The sequence below is a fragment of the Amphibalanus amphitrite genome, unplaced genomic scaffold (genome assembly GCF_019059575.1).
Source record: "Amphibalanus amphitrite isolate SeventyFive unplaced genomic scaffold, NRLGWU_Aamphi_draft 000360F_arrow, whole genome shotgun sequence".
Lineage (NCBI taxonomy): Eukaryota > Metazoa > Arthropoda > Thecostraca > Balanomorpha > Balanidae > Amphibalanus > Amphibalanus amphitrite.
The window spans coordinates 153,774-175,857 of record NW_024881854.1 but is presented as its reverse complement, the minus strand read 5'-3'; the positions used below and the strand labels follow the sequence as shown (position 1 = coordinate 175,857).

The 22,084-nt window shown below is 53.7% G+C and overlaps 1 protein-coding gene and 1 long non-coding RNA gene across 2 annotated transcripts; one reads left to right on the top strand and one right to left on the bottom strand.

Annotated features, from left to right (window-relative positions):
* The first annotated feature begins 3,940 nt into the window (after positions 1–3,940).
* Positions 3,941–5,002, top strand: LOC122389492. The gene is made up of 3 exons (XR_006257981.1): positions 3,941–3,993; positions 4,431–4,537; positions 4,886–5,002. It is a non-coding gene; the product is annotated as an uncharacterized LOC122389492 (long non-coding RNA).
* A 13,783-nt stretch (positions 5,003–18,785) lies between these two features.
* LOC122389501 (formin-like protein 18) lies at positions 18,786–19,866 on the bottom strand. Its single transcript, XM_043381614.1, has 3 exons — positions 19,811–19,866; positions 19,232–19,556; positions 18,786–18,791 (listed from the first exon to the last, which is right to left on the bottom strand). The coding sequence occupies exons 1-3, from the start codon at positions 19,864–19,866 to the stop codon at positions 18,786–18,788; spliced, it is 387 nt and encodes a 128-aa protein (XP_043237549.1).
* Positions 19,867–22,084: the final 2,218 nt, after the last annotated feature.

The window sequence follows — 22,084 nt, the reverse complement described above, 5'->3', positions numbered from 1 at the left end:
CCCCCCCCCCTTGTGCCGTCGAAGGACGCGAAATGGCCTGTGCCGGCGAGGGTTAAGGTCCTATGTCATCGGGTGACCTTCCAGGTCAGGTCAATTACCTGAAAATCGGGAAAATCGGGACCTGTTAGAAAGTCGTAAAGTGTGGCTGCTATGGGGTTTTCCGGGGTGCTGATCACGAATATCGTGTTAGTTTTGATCAGAGATGATGTCTAAGCATTTAGACCAGGTCGGGTCAGGTCAGGTCAGGTCAACCGGTAGGGATTGTGACGGGTATTCGTAATACGTGTCAACCGCCTCTGACAGCTTCGTAACATGTTACGAATGCACCAAAACCACTTCGTAAATGCTTAAATGGTTGCTAAATTCGAAATCAGCTCAAAAAATTAGCCTAGAAACATGTAGGTATAACTCGAAAAGTGAAACGAGGTCACAAAGGTCAATGACCTGACCTGACCTTCAGGTGGCCTTGACATCCACCCTAATGCATGGGAGCAACATCAAATCACATGTTTGAGCGTTTGAAACCACGAAAAGCTTGCAAACGCGCGGCTAATGCGAGCCGACATACGCCGAATCGCGATTCCGTCCAAACATGGTCTCGGAAAGTAGGTCACAGGTCAAAGGTCATTTGAGTCAGGGTCATAATTTTTTTTAGCGTAGGTGTAAACTTGATCAATGCGAGGGTACTGAAAGTTTCGTCGCGATCGGCCTCTTTTTACGCGAGTTATTTGCGAAAAACCTTAGGGGGGTTGCATCAACCACCTTCCCCCCTGTGCCGGCGAGGGTTAAAATTAGGGGTACTAATCGCTGCGTCTCGTAACGGTGCACACGCTCGCTTTTCCTGCGACGCTCGGCTCTAGCTCTATTAGGGGAGAAACGACGGGGGGTCATACCCTACCCCCCCCCCCGCTCGGCCGCCGCGTATGTAGAAAACCAATAGGTGCGGCGAGGGTGAAAGAACATCGAGCACGGTCCATTCCTGGCCACTCAACGGAGAATGGCTCAGTCTCAGATAGGGAACGCAACTGACGAGCTTGTTTCTCTTTTGCAGAAACAGACCGTAGTAGCCTCTTACCAGGACGTCTGTCAAGACAGCCTCAGATTCAGATTCACTTTCAGAATCACATTCGGACCCCCTTAGATTTTCATAAAAACTGGTCCATGTGTACAGTTTTGGACGCTGATTCCAATGGTGAAGTCTGTTTTTCGCCACATATTATACTTTGGCCCCTAGAGGCATTCAAAGTTTTTTGGGGCGAAGGGGGACCCCCTTAGATTTTCACAAAAACTGGTCCATGGGTACAGTTTTGGACGCTGATTCCAATGGTGAAGTCTGTTTTTTGCCACATATTATACTTTGGCCCCTAGAGGCATTCAAAGTTTTTTTGGGGGCGAAGGGGGACCCCCTTAGATTTTCATAAAAACTGGTCCATGTGTACAGTTTTGGACGCTGATTCCAACGGTGAAGTCTGTTTTTCGCCACATATTATACTTTGGCCCCTAGAGGCATTCAAAGTTTTTGGGGAAGGGGGACCCCCTTAGATTTTTATAAAAACTGGTCCATGTGTACAGTTATGGACGCTGATTCCAATGGTGAAGTCTGTTTTTCGCCACATATTATACTTTGGCCCCTAGAGGCATTCAAAGTTTTTTTGGGGCGAAGAGGGACCCCCTTAGATTTTCATAAAAACCGGTCCATGTGTACAGTTTTGGACGCTGATTCCAATGGTGAAGTCTGTTTTTCGCCACATATTATACTTTGGCCCCTAGAGGCATTCAAAGTTTTTTTGGGGCGAAGGGGGACCCCCTTAGATTTTCATAAAAACTGGTCCATAGGTACAGTTTTGGACGCTGATTCCAACGCTGAAGTCTGTTTTCCGCCACATATTATACTTTGGCCCCTAGAGGCATTCAAAGTTTTTTTGGGGCGAGGGGGGACCCCCTTAGATTTTCATAAAAACTGGTCCATGTGTACAGTTTTGGACGCTGATTACAACGGTGAAGTCTGTTTTTCGCCACATATTATACTTTGGCCCCTAGAGGCATTCAGATTCACTTTCAGAATCACATTCGGACCCCCTTAGATTTTCATAAAAACTGGTCCATGGGTACAGTTTTGGACGCTGATTCCAATGGTGAAGTCTGTTTTTCGCCACATATTATACTTTGGCCCCTAGAGGCTTTCAAAGTTTTTTTGGGGGCGAAGGGGGACCCCCTTAGATTTTAATTAAAACTGGTCCATGTGTACAGTTTTGGACGCTGATTCCAATGGTGAAGTCTGTTTTTCGCCACATATTATACTTTGGCCCCTAGAGGCATTCAAAAAATTGAATTCAAAAAATTGAATGCCTCTAGGGGCCAAAGTATAATATGTGGCGAAAAACAGACTTCACCATCGGAATCAGCGTCCAAAACTGTACACATGGACCAGTTTTAATGAAAATCTAAGGGGGTCCCCCTTCGCCCCAAAAAAAACTTTGAATGCCTCTAGGGGCCAAAGTAAAATATGTGGCGAAAAACAGACTTCACCATTGGAATCAGCGTCCAAAACTGTACACATGGACCAGTTTTTATGAAAATCTAAGGGGGTCCCCTTCCCCAAAAAAACTTTGAATGCCTCTAGGGGCCAAAGTATAATATGTGTCGAAAAACAGACTTCACCGTTGGAATCAGCGTCCAAAACTGTACACATGGACCAGTTGTTATAAAAATCTAAGGGGGTCCCCCTTCGCCCCCAAAAAAACTTTGAATGCCTCTAGGGGCCAAAGTATAACATGTGGCGAAAAACAGACTTCACCATTGGAATCAGCGTCCAAAACTGTACCCATGGACCAGTTTTTATGAAAATCTAAGGGGGTCCCCCTTCGCCCAAAAAAAACTTTGAATGCCTCTAGGTAGCAAAGTATAATATGTGGCGAAAAACAGACTTCACCATTGGAATCAGCGTCCAAAACTGTACACATGGACCAGTTTTTTATGAAAATCTAAGGGGGTCCCCCTTCCCCCAAAAAACTTTGAATGCCTCTAGGGCAGGGCTGCGGAGTCGGAGTCGGAGTCGGAGTCGGTCGGAGTCGACAGTTGTGACCGGAGTCGGAGTCGGAGTCGGAGTCGATTTTACAAACCCGAGCCGGAGTCGGAGTCGGAGTCACCGAAAATCTGTCGACTCCGCAGCCCTGCTAGGTCTGCGGAGTCGGAGTCGGGAGTTGGAGTCGGTCGGAGTCGACAATTCTGCCAGGAGTCGGAGTCGGAGTCGGAGCTGGTTTTTGAAAGCCGGAGTCGGAGTCGGAGTCGGAGTCGCCGAAAATCCATCGACTCCGCAGCCCTGCTCTAGGGGCCAAAGTATAATATGTGGCGAAAAACAGACTTCACCGTTGGAATCAGCGTCCAAAACTGTACACATGGACCAGTTTTTATGAAAATCTAAGGGGGTCCCCCTTCGCCCCAAAAAAACTTTGAATGCCTCTAGGGGCCAAAGTATAATATGTGGCGAAAAACAGACTTCACCATTGGAATCAGCGTCCAAAACTGTACCCATGGACTAGTTTTTATGAAAATCTAAGGGGGTCCCCCTTCGCCCCAAAAAACTTTGAATGCCTCTAGGGGCCAAAGTATAATATGTGGCGAAAAACAGACTTCACCGTTGGAATCAGCGTCCAAAACTGTACACATGGACCAGTCTTTATGAAAATCTAAGGGGGTCCCCCTTCGCCCCAAAAAAAAACTTTGAATGCCTCTAGGGGCCAAAGTATTATATGTGGCGAAAAACAGACTTCACCATTGGAATCAGCGTCCAAAACTGTACCCATGGACCAGTTTTTATGAAAATCTAAGGGGGTCCGAATGTGATTCTGAAAGTGAATCTGAATCTGAGGCTGTCTTTTCAGACGTCTTACCAGGTACCATTAGACTCTCAGGGGCAGTATCAATTCACCTATCGGAGGCACATCTCGCCGGCGGCCGCTTGGTGTCAACGATCCGGATAGCGCCTTACAGGTAAGGAGCACAGGAGTACCTACAAAAATACTTTCTTGACCTCACACACCACAACTTTGATTAGTTTCACCCCTGCAACGTCATCTTTGCACTGACTTGAAAGAGAAAAATAAAAACCGTGTAAAAATTGCAGATACCAACCGAATGTATCCCATACGTTTACCGCTTGTCGCTAGCCCTTCCCTGCCCTGCCCTTCCCTGCCCTAGCCCTTCTGTGCAAAGTTGTCCCAGAGTCAATTTTTGTCAAACCACTTTCAGATATGCAAGACTCTGAGTTGTCCATAGCGATGGCCTCAACATGAGCTAACGATGCATGTTTGTTGTTTTGTTCGTTTCTTGATTTGTTTCCTATTTGTCCATCCCAGAAATGACAATAATTGCTCACTCAGCTGCACGTTTCGGTCACGCTGACATCTTTTTGTTGTTTCTGTTTGCAGCTCGACTTTGGTGTTTCTGAGACTGATTTGGACATTTCAATCGGTTCCTATTCTGATGTCGGCCCTGTCATCTGACGGCATATTCCGGCACCGACGGCAGCAGATGGGTATCTTGGACTGGATCAAGTCTAACTCTATACAAACGTTATAATTGTATTTAGCACAATAATGTATTTTCCATCTGCTGAATCTAGTTTCGCTGAACCATTTTATTTTATTGCAAATATCCTGGCTACCTATAGGTAGCAAGCAATCTGGTAGCCTGGCAGAAGGTAGGCTGAAACGCAAACATAATAAAGACAATCAATGCAGCAGCTGAAAATGATTTATAATTTGCTTCCTCTATAAACTAGTATGACTGGCATATCTTCCCGTTTTGCTGTATTCGTAGAGTTCGACGCACCTTTCAACAATATGCGTCTCGTTGCCAATAACCCTTTTGTTTGTGATTGCAGCTCTGGCCTGGTGTTGCTGTGACTGGTGCTGCCACCTACACAAGCATCAGTTGACGGTGCTGCTATCTGTCAAACTGCTTTCGGCACCGACTGCAGCTCATATCTTGGACATTTGTCTCCAAGGGCAGTCTTCGCTACTGAGGCTTTTCAACACCGTGGTATTGGTATTGTATTGGAGGTAGGTATTAACGGAATTGCATAAACTTTGGCATCATTAGAGAGATGCAAACTCTTACAGATACCTATTCATTAGCATGATATAGGTAAATCGCATTTGGACCATATAATAGAGCGTATATCTAATCATACAATCATACTGATCATAGCATTATATCATATTATTTACTTATATATGTAGAATTGATCAATGCCACGGGTCACATTCTGATTTAGTATCGGTCCACGGCCATTGAACAGTCGGTGGTCTCTCGTATTGCCGTTGTACAGTGATGACCAATCCGGTCCAGTGTTGTGGCCACCGGGTGACGGAGTGAACCGCCCACTTGTGTGTGTGTCTGTGTGTGTCTGTGTCAGCGGGAGGGGGAGGAGCCACCCGGAGAATAATTTACTTTTCATTATAACTCACTAATAAGTCTATTAATCGAGAGTGGCTTCGTGGCGTAATAGCTAGCGCAGTCGCATTCCAAGCCAGAGGTCGTGGGTTCGCGGCCGGGTTCACCCATTTGCTCTTGCCTGTGTTTCTAAATAGCATTTACTAGGGTTACCCGCGTGCTCCGCAACGCGAAGAAGGGTTATTTTTGACCCGTGGGTATTGGGTTGGTCTGTGTCGATTTGGTTGGTATCCATTTCGTTTGATTGCTTTTTGACGGCCAAGCATTTTGTAAGAAAACAAAAAGATACATCGCATCGAGGTGCCCGTGTCGTATTATCATGCGTTCTACTTTAGAATGATTCGAAAACTGGCGTGAAGTCTTTTGAGGGCCATCGATGAATTTCGCTAAAAATGACAATGTAATGGTTTGGAACATTTACATTTTTAAGGATACTGTTGCTAATCATGCAAAAATGAAGAGTGAATATTGGACAGAATTGAATGCTCTATCCAATGGTACCATATTCAATTGCCAAAGGTATCAGGTTATGCAGCAAACCCCGTGTGATTAATAAAGTGGCACAAAATTGACAAACACCATTTTCTCCTGTGATTTGCACCACCTTGATTTGGATCAATCAGCTTTTCACAATTTTTATATGAGAGGCGGTACCTTTCTCTTGCAAATAGGCGTTGATTCAACTCGCTCCATTTAACGGTCACCTAAAAATAAAATTAATTCCAAAATCCCTCAAAAACCGCAATTTTTCAAATAAAAGTGCCCTCTCCGGTGCACGTGGCGCGTGCTATCCTCTGCATTGCACACCATTCAATAGCCCGTTCAATTCTGTACACGATGCTGTTTTCCCCGTGCCGGTCGGACCCCTGGTCACCAAGATATTGCACGGGAACTGGACCCGTGTAGGCCAAAATTAGCCGTTTTCGCCCGATTTCGCACGCCGATTTATACATGTAAAGTCTATGACGCGAATTTGCACTTTTTGAGCACGCGCCTCGCGATCCCTATCGACCCGATCGAGCTGAGACCCCTCAAAGGCACGTCGCGCATCCTTGATCTATAAGTTGTGCAAATTTCACCGGGCTAGGTGCAACGGTCTGGCCTGTAGTCCACGCAAAGCACCACCAAGTCGGGACCTCGGTAACGGACAGACGCACCCTCCTCAAATAGTAATATAGATTCAGTCAGTAACTCGGCTACCAAAGCGAAACCCGCGCGGCGGTGCCGGCGGCGGACTTACCTTGTGTGTCGTCCTCCGCCAGGTAATGCTGCAGCAGCTGCCACCGGTCCGGCCACCGGCCGACGGCCGCGTCGTATGCCGCGCGCAGCCGGTCACCGGACAGCAGCTGCTGCATCCGCCGGCGCCAGAGGCCGGCCGTGGCGACCACCGACGGGCCGTCCATCTCTGGTAGTTTGACACGGAGCCAGTGCTGCAGGTCACAGCTGAGGGCCCGCTCCAAACACCCCCGGCACCACTGGTAGGTGACCGGTGGTCGGTAGTTCCCCTCACAGGCCTCCTTCAGCTCCCGGTCCACCTCTCGCCACACGTCCATCTCCCGCGGCACGGCCTCACCGAGGGCCCGCAGCAGCAGCTCGGGCCGCAGCAGCAGCTCGGCCCGGCCCCGCGGCGTGTCCGGCTCGGCGGTCAGGCCGGCCGGCCGCTCCCGGCGACACCAGGCGGCCACCGCGGCCGGCTCACCCAGCAGGAGCACCAGGTCGGAGTCGGTGAGGAGCCGGGTGAGCGGCGTCACGTCGAGCGTGACGGTGACGTCACCGACCGGTGACGTCATCGGCTCGCCGTCCGCCAGGTCCGCCGGGTCCACCACGCTCCAGGCCATGAGCAGGTAACACTGCTGGTAGTGTGTCCCCGACCTCACGTGGTGGCGCCACTGGAGCAGGCGGGGGGCCGCGCGGGCCAGGCGGGGGATGTTGCCACTCCACCAGCTCTCCCAGCAGGGAGCCGTGGGGCGGAACTGGATGCCCTCAAACACAGCCTGCCGGAGGAGCAGCCGTCCCAGACGGAGCCGCAGCTGGCGCTCTGAGAGCGGCTCCGTCGGCCGCCCCTCCAGCAGTGTGTCCAGGGACCACTGCTCCTCACAGCAGGCCATCAGAAGGGGTGTCAGGTGCTCCCTCACCAGCCGGAGGGAGCCGATGATGGCCTGCCGCTGGTCCGCGGTCAGCTCCGCCGCCACGTTAATGGCCGGGTAGAAGAAGCAGGGCAGCCATTCTTCATCGAGGCGCCGCTCCAGCCAGTCCAGGAGCCGGTGGACGCCGTCCGTGACGCCCGTCCGCGGTCCACCGTGCGGCTCCTGGGCCAGCCAGAGCGCCGCCGTCTTCATGAAGTACGACTTTAATGAGTCGCCAATGGCTACCCCGCTCTCCTTCAGGATCTTTTTAATGGCCTTTAGGGCTGTAACCGCAGCCCGCAGCCCCGGGCAGAGCTGACGGACGGCCAGCAGCTCCGCCCGAGACAGCGAGATGCGGTACTCAATGAACTCCGTCTTACTGCCCGGCCGGCCGGTGGGCACCAGGTGGACCCCGAACCGGGGGATATCGTCCCGCGCCGCTGCCGACGGGAAGTTGGTCTCCCAGGGGGCGCCGTCGGGCCAGACTGGCGCGGGCCACCAGCCGCGCACCAGCAGGCAGAAGACGTAGTCTCTGCCGCCGTCTTTAGCACCAGGCCCCTTGACATTGACTGCCGGGCCGGTGGGGGTGATCTCACCATCCATCATGACCCGACAGAAGTCGTACATCAGCCGACGGACCGAGTCGGCCGGCAGCGCCTCCAGCGGCTCCTCGTGGCCGCACCGGTCCGTCCGCACCCAGTGCAGCGTCACGAAGCCGGCGTTGTCGGTCGGCCGGGCCCACAGCTGCGGCGCAGAGCGCGGCTCGATGTCGGCCGGCTTCTCCGCGCCCGGCGGCGCCCAGCGGAAGGGGCCGTCAAACTCTAACATAATGTCGAAGTCTGACGTGCCCCCCACACCGACGATACCGTCAGACAGCCCCTCAGCCGAGCTCCCCGACCTGTTAGAGGTGACCAGCCGGAGCGGCTGGCGGGGCTGGCAGTGACGGCACCGGGCGGCGGCGGCGGCCCCGACCTCCGCCAGCGCCGACAGCAGAGGGCGGCTCAGCAGATCACCGACGGCGTCACCGACCTCCTGGTAGGTGATGTACGCCTGTTGTCCCGGCCCGTGGTTGTCCACCAGGTCCTTCGCCAACAGCAGCGTGTCGGGGACCAGATGGGCCGCCGACCCGCACCTCGCCACCAGCTGCTGCACCACCGGGTCCAGCCTCCTCTCCACCAGCCTCCAATTCCGCTCCACCCTGTAAAAGCGAGCGGCATCAATGATTTTAGACATACTTGTATCTATGTAGGTAGATATAATAGGTAAGCGATCTAACGTAAGGCAAACACTAGGTGTCACTGTGGCACTGTCACAGAAGGACTGGCCGGTGCCGGCCGGCGCCGCTGCTGATATACCGACCGCCGGCGGCGGCCCCGATAAGAGCCGCCGGCCGCCGGCAGCCAGAGGCGGATCCAGCTCAGAAATGTTTGGGTTGGGCAAACTAAAACAATTTATCGATTCTTTCCATGCCTAGTCCATAGGCGTAATGGTAAAATTATGCCGTTTAGGAGTGGCAAATGCCCATTTTGCCCCCCCCCCCTCTGGATCCGCCACTGCCGGCAGCGACAGGCGCGCGGCGCCGACTGGAGCCGGCCGGCGGCCACCTCCGGCTGCCGGCGTCACGGCCAACACAGAGACGAGCCGGGCCGGCGCGGGGCCACACACCAGAGGTGGTACCTGCGCCGATCTATTCATTACAAAATGAATCATTTTTTAGCCTTGTTAGTTGCAAACAAACATAATTGCCTTGTTCCGTGCTGTTTATACACGACGGGGATGGAAACTACCTCCCCCGTCTGGATGAGCACAATAATGGACTCGTCCGTCCATACTGGAACGTCCAATGAGCACCGAGTGCGGTGATGCTGGAACATCGGCGTAAAGATATTTGAATAAACGACTTCTTAGAACCATTTGCTGTCTGTGGGGGGGGGGGGGCAAGGGAGACCTAGCGAGGGGGCACGCAGCTCACACCTATCCTGAAAACTAACGGTTCAACATCGTTTGCAGAACGGTGATTGGTGATTGCTTGGAAGTGAAGACCCAGCCATCAAACGTAGGTAACATGCAAGCACAATCATAGGCGTAGGAACAGGGGGGAGGGGGCCTGGGGGCCCTGCCCCCCACTTTCGGAGGTGTGGGGGGCAGCAATGTTAACTGCCCCCCCCCACTTTTTGCTGACTTTAGTGTCTGTCTGTACCTACCTACCACCTGGTATGTTCTCTAAACATCAGAACTTGACGACTATTCAGCCTGCCCTGGGCTGAATAGTAACTCGGCTAGTTGTAACTCGGCTCCTGGGCCACGTAGCGATACGCGGAAGGCGGCGTTCGAAAGAACGCCAAAAATGATGACGAAATCACTTCGGTCAATTTTTTGGTCAGGTCATAGGTCAGGTCACCACAGGTCATTAAAGGCAAAATTTCGCCGATTTCCAGGTCGAATGTCGAAAATTTCCAAGAAGCCAACGCATAACTCGGGAACCAATAGAGCTACAGCGCCGCGGAAAAGCGCATTCGATAGCCCTATTAACGCCCTTTCTGAGTAATTCTCTCGGATTTGACCTAACGTCAACGGTTTTACCTGCAGGGGGCAAAAACTGCAAAAATAGCCGATTTTTTTTCGAAAACAGTTTTCTGCAATAACTTTTGACCCAAGCCTTGTACGAGCTTACTTTTACCGGCATCGTGTTCCTCTCATCAAGACGCATCGAATGAACTATAACTTGACCTTGAAAGGTCAACTTGAAAATTTGACCTCAGGTCAAGGTCATGACCTGACCGGAAAGGATCATGTTGCATATCAGTTGATCCGTATCGTCGAGCTGAACACATCTAAGGCGTTTTCATCGCTCTAGCATGCCTCTATCAAAAGTTAGCGAAAAACTGTTAGACACCATTCGTGACCTAAGATGACCTCAGGGCATAAACAAGGGTCACGGACACCATTTTAATGTTCAGTGTGTCTAAACCACTTGTAATTTGGTGTTTGGGAGTGTTTATAATGTCTTTCATCCAAAAGAGGCGCATTTCAATTTTCTCCCATTGACTTATAGGTACTGATAATCCCGGGATTTCCACTAATATTTCCCAAAGGTTAAACGTTCTTCAAAATCATACTGCTCGTCCTAGTACTTGGCTACCTCATTACAATAAACATCTTTCCGAAAAAAGTCGTACATTTGCCGGCAGCTCGGCAGCAGCCCCGGCACCTCTGTAATAAGGTCACTAAGGTGACAGAAACCGATGATCGCGATTAGCACCGGTGCAGCAGCCCCTGCGGTCCACAGGGGCAGATATTGCGCGGGAGGCAACGGTAGGGTGAATAGGTCAAAAACGCCCCCATTAAGCGCGAAACCTTCTGACACTCAACCCAACCCAGATTACTCAAACCTTTGGGCACCATCATGTAGCTCATTCTTTTTACTACGCTTTGAGACCAAGAAAAGACACTTGCGTGTGGTATTTAACCCCCCAAAAAGGTTTCCGCATACCCTTACAAAAGGGCGTTTTGCCCCACACCCTGGGTAATACGCCCACACCCATGTGCAAAGCGCCCCCACCCCATCCATCAACAGAAAATGATGAACATGGCAGAACTTGACGTCATTCTGACGTCATTTGTGGCCAACCTATCATAGCCTTTGGAATAAAATGTTGTTGCAATGTGTAAAATGGATGCCCGGAGCAGTCCTGAAAGTTTGGTGACGATATCTGCAGTCGTTTAGGATATATCAGCAAAAAAGGACAGGGAGAGGCCTTTTCGGCCCCGACCTACAGGGCGCTAACCTGCACTCTCACCACCGTGCAAAACGCCCCCCTTTCAGAAAACTGGGGGCGTCTTGCCCCATGCATCGAGTAGGCGTCTTTCCCCATCCACTCCATTTCCGGTCAACAAAATATTGACAAAAAACGCGCCACTAACGCCGCAGCATAATAAATTCAACAGAATGACAATAAAACGCAGTTTTGAGTGATGTGCACAATAGCAAGTTTTGTGATAGGGTAGACCGGGGCAAGTCGCCTCGCCGAGGTAAAACGCCTCGCCGATGTTTCTCGGAACTGGCAGAGTTCTGGGGAAACATCCTCTCTTCTATAAAACGTGCACTATATGATCATTATATGAGCAGACTGGAAAGAAATTGTGATGACTCTTTCGGGAGACATAGCCAAAAATGTGTTTTTTTGAGTGATTTTTATGTTTTGTTGTCAGATTATGCATCATGGCGTTCTTTTATGGGCCACATCAGGTTAACGACTTTTATGTATTTTGAACAACTATTGTCTAACGCTTATCATGCCGGGTTGGTTCGTGTTCAATTATGTCTTGCTGGAGTGCAAAGCGTTGTTCTCTGACCCAACTACTTACGTGATGGGGTAAAACGCCCCAGTAGGTCGCGGGGCAAAAAGCCCATGGGGCGTTTTACCTCATGTGTTGTTCGGGCTACCCACTTTCTAATGTTCGGTAGCTGGCGAACAGTAAGTTTCTATGCCTTTATGCGTATTTTTCCCAGCAACTGGATGGCAAAGGAAGTATTCTGTAAACATTTGCATTGCAATAATTTATTATTTGGTCTTATGAGGCAGGTGAAAAACCTGCTCATACAATAGTGTCATAGCTGAACACCTGACAGGATGGAAAGTGGTAACTTCAGCGCCGTGCCCTCAGAGGTGTAACGGACCTCTCACATAAGATTTAGCCAACTACCACGTTAAATCTGTAATCTAAAGTATGGGGCTACTTGCCCCATGCCGTGGGGCGTTTTGCCCTGGGGTTGGGGCAAAATGCCCCATTTGCAGTTGCTTCACAAATCACTTCCTAGCTTGGAGTCCGATCACAAGTGAATGAATTTGAGGGGTGCAATTTAAAGTAAAATGTCCAATGATGATGATTTGGAGTGACAGGGCGCACCAGCTGCGAGGCTATATCGCGCCCATTTCTTATTTAACTTCCTCAGTGTCGGGCGTTAAAAATCACCTGAAGGCCGGAGGCCGCAATAAACGAAAAGAGACGAGAAGAGTCTAGCAAAGAGGACTCGTCACCTAAGACTGCTCTCAAAGAAAGCTGGGCTCCGCGCAGGCCCAGAAACTTCAGCCGCTCAGCTTCCAGTCTCGGACACTCCAGAAAAACGTGTCGGACCAGGGGCGGATCCAGGAAAACTCCAAGGGGAGGGTCATGAATCGAAGTGGTGCCCCTACCTATACCCAAAATTAAAAACTCAACGGATTTCGTCCACTTCATTTTGGTGGTGCCCCCATTTTCAGTTTTTTCTTTTTATTTTTTTATTTTTAGTCAGTATCTTAACTCTTAGCCACAACCACATTTACCAATTGTAAGCAAGTATATATGAATGTTCTATGTGTATATATGTTGTGGACGCTGAGTAGTGAGTACTTACCAGGAACGTTATCAGGTAAGCAAATCGTTGTCAGTCCGACGAACTTGACCCTGGCGTCTAAAGGGTCTGTCCTTGACACTTCAGGCTTGTCAGGGGCACCAAAGTCCTTCCAGGGACACCACAAACCTGTCAGGGGCACCTACGGCCTTGTAGGGGCGCCACAGGCCCGCCAGGGGCACCACAGGCCTGCCAGGAAGCAGGGGCACCACAGGTCTAGCAAGTATACACGACAGGCCTGTCAGGGGCACAACGGGCCTGTTGGGCCCATGAGCACCCCTAGGGGCAGGGGTCCTTCCAGGGGCACCGCAGGCCTGTGAGGGGCACCAGCGGCCTAGCAGGGGCACCAGTCAACACAGGCCTGCCAGGGGCACCACAGACCTGCCAGGGGCACCAGAGGCCTGCCAGGAGCACCACCGACCTCGCAGGGGTAACTTTGGCCTGTCAGGGCCCAGGGGCACCACGGGCCTGTCGAGAGGCACTTCAGGCTTTTCAGGGACACCATAGTCCTCTCCGGGCGCAGGGGTAGCAGGGGCACCAGAGGCCTGCCAGGGGCACCACTGGTCTATCAGGGGCACCACGAGCCTGTCATAGCCAGGCATCTCAGGCTTGTCAAGGCCCAGAGGCACCACAGGTCTGTGAGGGGCACCAGTCAACACAGGTCTGCCAGGGGCGCCACAGACCTGCCAGGGGCACCACAGACCTGCCAGGGGCACCAGAGGTCTGCCAGGGGCACCACCGGCCTCGCAGGGGCACCTTGGGCCTGTCAGGGGCACCACGGGCCTGCCGAGGGGCACTTCAGACTTTTCAGGGGTACCAGTCCTCTCCGGGCGCAGGGGTACCAGCGGCCTAGCAAGGGCACCAGAGGCCTGCCAGGGGCACCACAGGCCTAACAAGGGCACCACGGGCCTGCCAGGGGCACCTCAGGCTTGTCAGGGCCCAGGGACACCACAGTCCTTCCAAGGGCACCGCAAGCCTGTCAGGGGCACCAGAGGCCTGCCAGGGGCACCACAGGCCTAGCAAGGGCACCACTGGCCTGTCAGGGGCACCTCAGGCTTGTCAGGGCCCAGGGGCATTACAAGCCTGTCAGGGGCACCAGAGGCCTAGCAAGGGCACCACAGGCCTGCCATGGACACCACAGGCCTGCCAGGGGCACCACCGGCCTTGCAGGGGCGCCTCAGGCCTGTCAGGGGCACCACGTGCCTGCCGGGGACACTTCAGGCTTGTCAGGGGCGTTACAGTCCTGTCAGGGCCCAGGGGCACCAGGCCCGTGGTGTCCCTGCTAGGCCTGTGGTGCCCCTGGCGGTCCTGTGGTGCCCCTGCCAGGCCCAGGACTGTGATACCCCTGATAGGCCGGTGGTGCCCCTGGCAGGTCTTTAGGCCCCCGGGCCTCAAGGGGGGGCCATGACCCATGTGACCCCCCCCCCCTTGGATCCGCCCCTGCTGTCGGACGGAAAGTCTGTCGCCACATCTCGCACAAACAGGTCTTGGGCCGACGCCAATAAGGTGTCCATGGGTACCGAAAGTGTGCCCTGTGCGAAGCCGACAGAGGATAACCTCCTCTCGACGCGACTTGCGCGACGCAGACAACCAGGTTGCCAAACCCGGTTTGATGCGTAGCAGCTTGTTTGTCTGACATCTGCTCCAATCCTCCTGCCACTTTCCGCGGAAGAATGAGCTCACCGCAGGGAAAAAGTCCCTGGCCGGTAGAGGGAACCGGCGGGAGCAGGGCTGCCGCGCCGCATGGTTCGCAGCACGGTCCGCCCGCTCATTGCCAGCTATACCAACATGGCTAGGAATCCAGCAAAAAGTCACTGAGGTACCCTCTCGGTCGAGAGCCGTCAAACGGAGAAGAATCTCCTGTACGAGGGGGTCAAGTGGATAGAATTGTGTCAAGGACTGGAGTCCGCTCAATGAGTCGGAGAGGACAAGATATGACCGAGCGGGATGAATCTGGATAAAACACAAAAGTTTGAGGACGGCGACCAATTCGCAGGTAAAAACGGATGCATGTTTAGGTAAAGTAAAACATCGCACAGCGTCGCCGCAGACGAAGGCACAGCCAGCACCGAGGTCCGACTTGGACCCATCGGTGTATGCCACGGCATGGCCTGAATATGATTCAATATGTTCCAATGCCTTCGCCTTGAAGGCCAGAGGCAGAATTTGGTCTTTCCGTGTGCCTGATAGGGTTAGGTCCACAGAGTGGACAGATAACCTCCAAGGCGGTTCAGGCAGGATAACAACTCGCATGATGTCCCGAGTGCTTAGGCCACAATCTCGGAGGAGATCGGCCGTTCGGGTGCAGAAAACTCGAGAGCGGCTCCTCTCGTCGCCATCAAAGACTGCTAAGAGCGACCTGGAGAAAGCCGGTCCGTGAGCAGGATGGGAAGGGAACTGACGAAGTTTGATGGCGTATCGCATGCCCAACATCTGCCTTCGTAAGGCCAGAGGGGGCTCGTTCGCCTCAGCTAACAAGCTGACGACAGGAGTAGTTCGGAAAGCACCAGTCGCAATGCGAATCGCTGCGTGGTGGACAGTGTCAAGGATAAGCTTGGATGAGGATGCAGCGTTGTCATAGATAAAAGATCCATAGTCCAGACGGGACCGCACCAGAGACCGATAAAGAAGGAGTAGCGTACTACGGTCAGCGCCGTAGGACATGCGAGCGACACACTTCAGAATGTCAAGAGCTTTAAGACATCTGTCACGGAGACACTTTATGTGACTTCGGTATGTGAGTCGGCAGTCAAGAGTCATGCCAAGGAACTTGGCCTCCGCAACCACTGGTATGGCTTCACGGTAGAGCCTCACCACCATGGGTGCAGTGGGGCGACGCTTACGGGAAAACTGCATGCCTACCGTCTTTGCAGAGGAGAACCGGAAGCCGTTCTCCTTGCCCCATGCCTCCACTCGAGCAACTGCCATCTGCAGCTGTCGCTCCATTGATCGAGTCGACGCCGCACTGCACCAAATAGCGAAATCATCGACGTAAAGAGCGCGGCCGATGGCTGGAGAGAGGACCTTTTCAATGTCGTTGATCATGACACCAAAAAGCGTCACGCTGAGCACACCGCCTTGTGGGACTCCATTAATCTGGGCGAACCGCTCAGATAACTGGTTGCCCACACGAACACGGAAGAAACGATCACCAAGAAAACTGCTTAGAAAATGACCCATCGTGCCTCGAATGCCTAGCTTATGCAGCTTCTGTAAGATACCGAATCGCCAAGTGGTATCATACGCTGCTTCAATGTCGAAGAACAAGGCGCCTACTTGACGACCTTGTTTAAAATTCGAGCGGACAACTGAGTCAAGAGTAAGAACGTGGTCGACAGTACTCCGGTGCTTTCTAAAACCACACTGAGAATTGGCAAGAGGTCCGTGCCGCTCCAGATGCCAGGTAAGTCGGATATTCACCAGCTTTTCCAACAGCTTTCCAACGGCGGATGTGAGCGCAATTGGGCGGTAGTGCAGAGGGTCCAAACCGCTCTTCCCTGCTTTTAGAACAGGGATGACAACTGCCTCCCGCCAGGAGTTTGGGTAAACACCCGTCATCCATAGGAGGTTGAACAGCTGAAGGAGAGCATCCAGAGCAACCGGAGGGAGATGGCGAAGCATCTCATTGTGGATAGAATCCGGGCCTTCTGCGACACATTTAACCCTCGCCGGCCGAGGGGGGGGGCGGGTGCCGCCCCCCCATAGGGTTTTTTCGCGATAGCTCCGAACACGCTGGCGATAGAGAGCTGAAACTTGGCATACCTGACCTTTGATCCAAGCCGCATCTTTTGACACCAACCGCATTTTTGGGTCAGGTCAGGTCACTGACCTATGACGTCATAAGTGAACCTCTGCACGGTCTTCAGATGTCGCAACTTCGCAACGCCCTCACTGCCAGAGGAGATGTCACAGGGAAATGAAACTTGCAGGATCTAGTATCCATTATGAGTCTCACAACTTGTATATCTCGGATTTTTCCTAAAGGTCATATGAGGTCAGGTCATTTTCGTGACCTCACCATTATAAGTCAATGGGGAAAAATTCAAACTGCTATTCTGGCGCCGGGAACGATCTCCAACTATCTCAAGCACACAGAATCGTGATTTTATGCACTCCTTGCAAGGTTAGATGCGTCACTTTTGCAATGTTGACCTTGCGTGACGTCATTTATGACGTCATCAAGGTCATATTAGTTTTTCGTCAATAACTCTTGATCAAATTGAGCTAGCGAGCCGGGAAAGCCACCAATGGACTCAGGAAGACCTGCCGAATCGAATGATATGCGACATGACCCCTTTCGACCAATTTCGTGACCTGGGGGTGCTGACCTGACCTTGACCTGAGGTCAACACCCCAAGCTGACCTGACCCGGACAAAAAGTATATCATTCGACGCGCCTGAGCGAGACGAACACGATGCTGCCAAAATCGGCGCTCTGCGGCCGTTTTTTGCGAAGTTATTCACCAAAAACTGAACCGTACCTTGGGGCACTTGACCTGACCTCAGAGGTCACCGGTTGACCTAGGACCTTAAAATTGGGTACCAATCTCTGCGTCTCGTAACGGCGCACACGCTCGTTTTTTCCGCGACGCGCTAGCTCCACCAGGGGCGAAACGGCGAGGGGGGGGGGTCGTACCCGCCCCCCCCCCCTCTCGGCCGGCGCGTATGTAGAAAACCAATAGGTCCGGCGAGGGTTAAGACAGCTTATAGCTGACTTGAGCTCAACCATTGTAAAAGTATCTTTGTAGCTCAAAACGTCGGAGGTGCTAAAATTGACCCCAGAAGCTTCACAAGACGAGCGGTGCCTGACAAAGGATTCGTCGAGGGACTCATCACCACACCGCCGATAGAGGGCGCGGCCTATCTCCGAAGCAACGGCGTTTGGCTCCATGATGTCCCTTCCATCCACCTTCAGCACGGGTAAGGGTACAGAGGAGTGCCGGCCCGAGATGCGCTTTATGCGCGACCATACTTCGCCGATTGGAGTAAAACGATTAAGAGTGCTGACATATCGTTTCCAAGATAAGATCTTGGCCTCTTTGATAGTGCGCTTGGCAACCGCTCTGGCTCTCTTAAAAGCTATCATGTTGGCCGTGGAACTATTCCGCTGAAAGGCACGGTAGGCACGCTTTCGGGCACGAATTGCATCAGAACAGGCATCACTCCACCACGGAACTGGTGGTCGTCGGGGCATACCGGAACTGCGGGGTATGCAGGCTTCGGCAGCCTCGACGAGTTTGGACGTGAAATCATCGACTGACAAACTGTATGTTGGAACATCTGAGAATGACTCTGTCAGTCTCGCCTCGAATTCGGTCCAGTCTGCCTTCGTTAAGTTCCACCTGGGTGGCCGACAGCCAACTGAGCCATGCTCCCGGAGGTCCAGCCAGATCGGAAAATGGTCGCTGCCCATTGGGTGCGCAGCAACGCGCCACGTGAAAAGAGGAGCGAGCTGCGGACTGCTAAGACTGAGATCTAGAACTGATGTCTGGCCAGAAGGTAGAGTAAAATGAGTTGGAGCACCGGAGTTAAGGACGCATAAGTCCTCATCGCCAATAAAAGATGCTAAAAGTCGACCACGGGTGCAAACTGTCTGACATCCCCATGCAGAGTGGTGAGAGTTAAAATCGCCTAGAATCAAAACTGGCTGAGGTAGCTCTGCCAGTAACATACGAAGATCCTGCACAGGGAGAGACTCCCCTGGTGGGCAGTACAGTGAACAACAGGTTAGCTCCCGGTGACCGAGAGCCACCCCAACAGCGACCGCTTGAAGTGGGGATCTGACCGGGATTGGTCTCGTCGAAACTCTATGGCTGACAGCCACGAGAACACCACCGTGAGCAACTGAGTCGGTATCCAGGTCCTTCCTGAAAATGGAATACCCTTTGAAATGTAGGTGATGCTCTGGTTTCAGCTTCGTCTCCTGTAGACAGACCAGGAGAGGACAGTCGCGACGGATCACCGTCTGTAAATCAACAAGGCTACTGCGGAGTCCTCTACAGTTCCACTGTAAGAAACTCTGCATGGAGAAGACAGTAAAAGAGGCGCAGAAGCGCTTTAAAAGCCCGTTCAGACGTAAAACAGCCCGAGAAGGCGATAAAACTGTTTAAAAGATTGAGTAGAAAGACGACTAGAAAATCACCTCCCCAGAGGATTCGTATTGAATCCTCGCGTGGCTAGTTCTCTGTCGGCCGTCGGCAGACTGGGACCGAGGTCCCACAGGGCCTGAAACGGTTCGGTTGCCAAACCGCACCCGGCCAGGGCCCTGCTCTGGCGGCGACGGGGGACCACGCTTGGCCGAACGCCTGCGTTCGGCCAGCACCGAGCTTGGGGGGCTGGGTGCAGGATCCGGCACACTGAGGGTTCCGGATGCCGCCCCAAGGGACGGCGGAGGGGGCCGCCTCGGGAGAGGCGGGGGAGGGGGAGGGGGCATGGCCGGAGAGCCGGCCGGGGCGTTCACCACTGGGGACGGCCTCCCCTCCTTGGCCTTCTCGGCCAGTCTGGCACGTTTGGCGTCCCTCGCCCGTCGCTCCTCCTCTCCTCGCTTCAGGGTTTCCAGCACTGCTGGGCTGATCGCCCTGTCAGATCCCGGAGATGGTGGTACAGTGGCTGTTGGAGACTGGCGCCTCGACGGGCGGCGCCGTGGGTGAACAACGGTCCAGTCATCCTCAGATTCTGCCCGGCGACGTGCATCAGCAGCAGGTGCTGCTGGCACAGAATCGGCTGCGGGAGCCGGCGGGGTGTCATCCTCAATGAGCCCCGAGAGGAGCTGGATCAGCTCTGCTACAGAAAGCTGGCGAAGATTGCCGGCCTTCCTGAGGGCACCACTCACCCCGGGTCCGAGGGCGACCCGGCTTGCAGCAGGTTGGGGTGGCCGAGCGGCCACATCTCGGTATGAAAGCGAAGGTGCGGGAGTGCGCTGTCGCACCCTGTCCCGCGCCTCGCGAAAGGAGACGTTCTCCTTCGTCATCAATGCGCGCACCTCAGCCTCGAACAAAAACTTAGGGCATTTGCGGTGCCATGCCCGGTGCTGGCCACCGCAGTTGGCACATTTGACACTGTCCGATTGGCAAGCGTCAGAGCCATGCCCCTCAGCTGAGCAGACCCCACAGCGCTGTGTTCCCCGGCACTTCGAGGAGACGTGCCCGAAGGCCTGGCATTTGAAACACCGGACTGGATCCGGAAGAAAGGCACGAATGGGAACCACAAGATAGCCAACCTTGACCTCCCGCGGGAGGGTGGGGCGGTTCAGAGTTAAAACGATTGAATCGGTGTTCATAAGAGATCCTTTCACCTTACGGCGGATGCGGCGGGCATGGGTGACACCTTGCCCTTCCATTCCGTCCACGACTTCGTCGTCCGCCACGCCGCGGAGGTCCGGGCATGTGATCACTCCCCGCACTGAATTTTTGAACGGATGTGGCTCAACTTTGACCTCTATTTTGCGGACCTGCTTATCTCGTGCCTTGAATGATATTTCTTTGAGGGCAAGCATATTCCGGATCTCAGTTTGGTTCGTCAGGTGGATTTCCAGGGTCCCGTCTGGGCGTTGGGTTACACGCTGAGGCTGACAGTGAGGCGAGAGTGCCTGCTCTCTTTGAAACGGATTGAGTTTGAGCGGCATAGGCTGGCCAGACTCATCCTGATCGGTTGAGCTCATGAGCAGAAAGTAAGGCAGCGGCCTCCCAAGATCACCGGGTGGTCGAGGGGTTGCCTCAGTCGAGGTCTGGGGGCGAGGACATCCGGGCGGGGCCGGAGTTGAAGTGGTCGCCGAGGTCGAAGTGGTCGCCGAGGTCGAGGTGGTCGTGGTTGAGGTCGAGGTCGAGGTAGGGGTCGGGGGAAGGAGTTCAGAATCCATGCAGTGTGAGTTGGTCTCCGCCAGCTCGGCCGCCGACGCTCCGCAACGGCGCCGCTACAAGGCCTAGGACGGCCGAGCTGACTGTACGGGACTTGGCGGCACCTTCCGCGGGGGAGAGAGAGACTCACCACCCCCCACGGTCGGATACCGCCTCCTCCCTTGACGCCTCGCCGAGTCACCGCCAGGGGCAGCGACAGATCAGTCCCACCGACGGAGGACGAGCACAAGTGCCCGAACCCCGCCGGCGACACCTCTCCGACACCACCCCCGGCGGCATCACGACTGGGAATGGCTCCTCAAGTGCGGCGCCCCACTGAGTGTCCCGCCCTTACAGAACTCAGGGCCAAAGAGGCGTGTTGCCCAGCCACCGCGACTGGCTCCGGACGGTGGGGGGCTCAACCTCCAGGATCCCGTTGTCCTGGGGTACGGGTCGGCTCGCCTAGCCTAGTAAAACCGGCTGGTACCCGAGGGGACGCCACTCCCCTTACACTAGCCCAACTCGGCTGTGTTCCTGCGGGTGCAAAACCAACGAAAAAAGGTAGGAAAAGAATCAGAAAGCTGTGATCGAACGAAACGCGGACATCCGGTGAGAAGCAAAGCAAAAGCAAACAAAGACCGCTCAAGAGAAACAAAACCACGAAAACCAGGAAAAGTCGGACCGTACCATCTGTCCATCCAGCAATCAAAGCAAGTCGTAAGCAAGCATGAGTCAAGCTGGGGCCGAGGGGGCGCTACTCCCCTTGCTGGCCGAGGCCAGGGCCGCCGCGGGGTAAAGGCCCAAGGAACCCAGTCCAACAGCGACCCCGGCCACTGCCAACCCCCTGCGGGGCCAATCCTGCAGACAATCCATCCAGTAAGCAAGGCAAGTCCAGGTCAAAACGCGCGTCAAGCTGGGGCCGAGGGGGCGCTACTCCCCTTACTGGCCGAAGTCACAGCCGCCGCACAGCCGGAGCCAGATGACCCCGGCTAAGCAGCAGCTCTGACCACGGTCAGCCCCCTGCGGGGAAGTAAAATGTCCAAAGAACGCATTGAGCACAAATTTGGCCTTCCAGGTGATTTGGGACAAAATTTATGCGGCAAAATAAATTATCTGGGGCGTCTTGCCCCAGGCTACCCTATAAAGAAGGCATCAAAAGCTTAGGAATCTTCTGTAAAAACAACAAAAACAACACCCAAAACCAGCATCAGCACCTACCCACGCTGCTCCTCAAGACGCAGAACCGGAAATAGAGAACTACGTAAACAAGC

Coding starts and splice junctions, on each gene's coding strand:
- LOC122389501 (XM_043381614.1), bottom strand. CDS start 19,866: ATGTGGCCGCTCGGCCACCCCAACCTGCTGCAAGCCGGGTCGCCCTCG. Junction 19,557..19,810: donor GGGTCGCCCTCGGACCCGGG/GTGAGTGGTGCC, acceptor GGGATCTGACAG/GGCGATCAGCCCAGCAGTGC.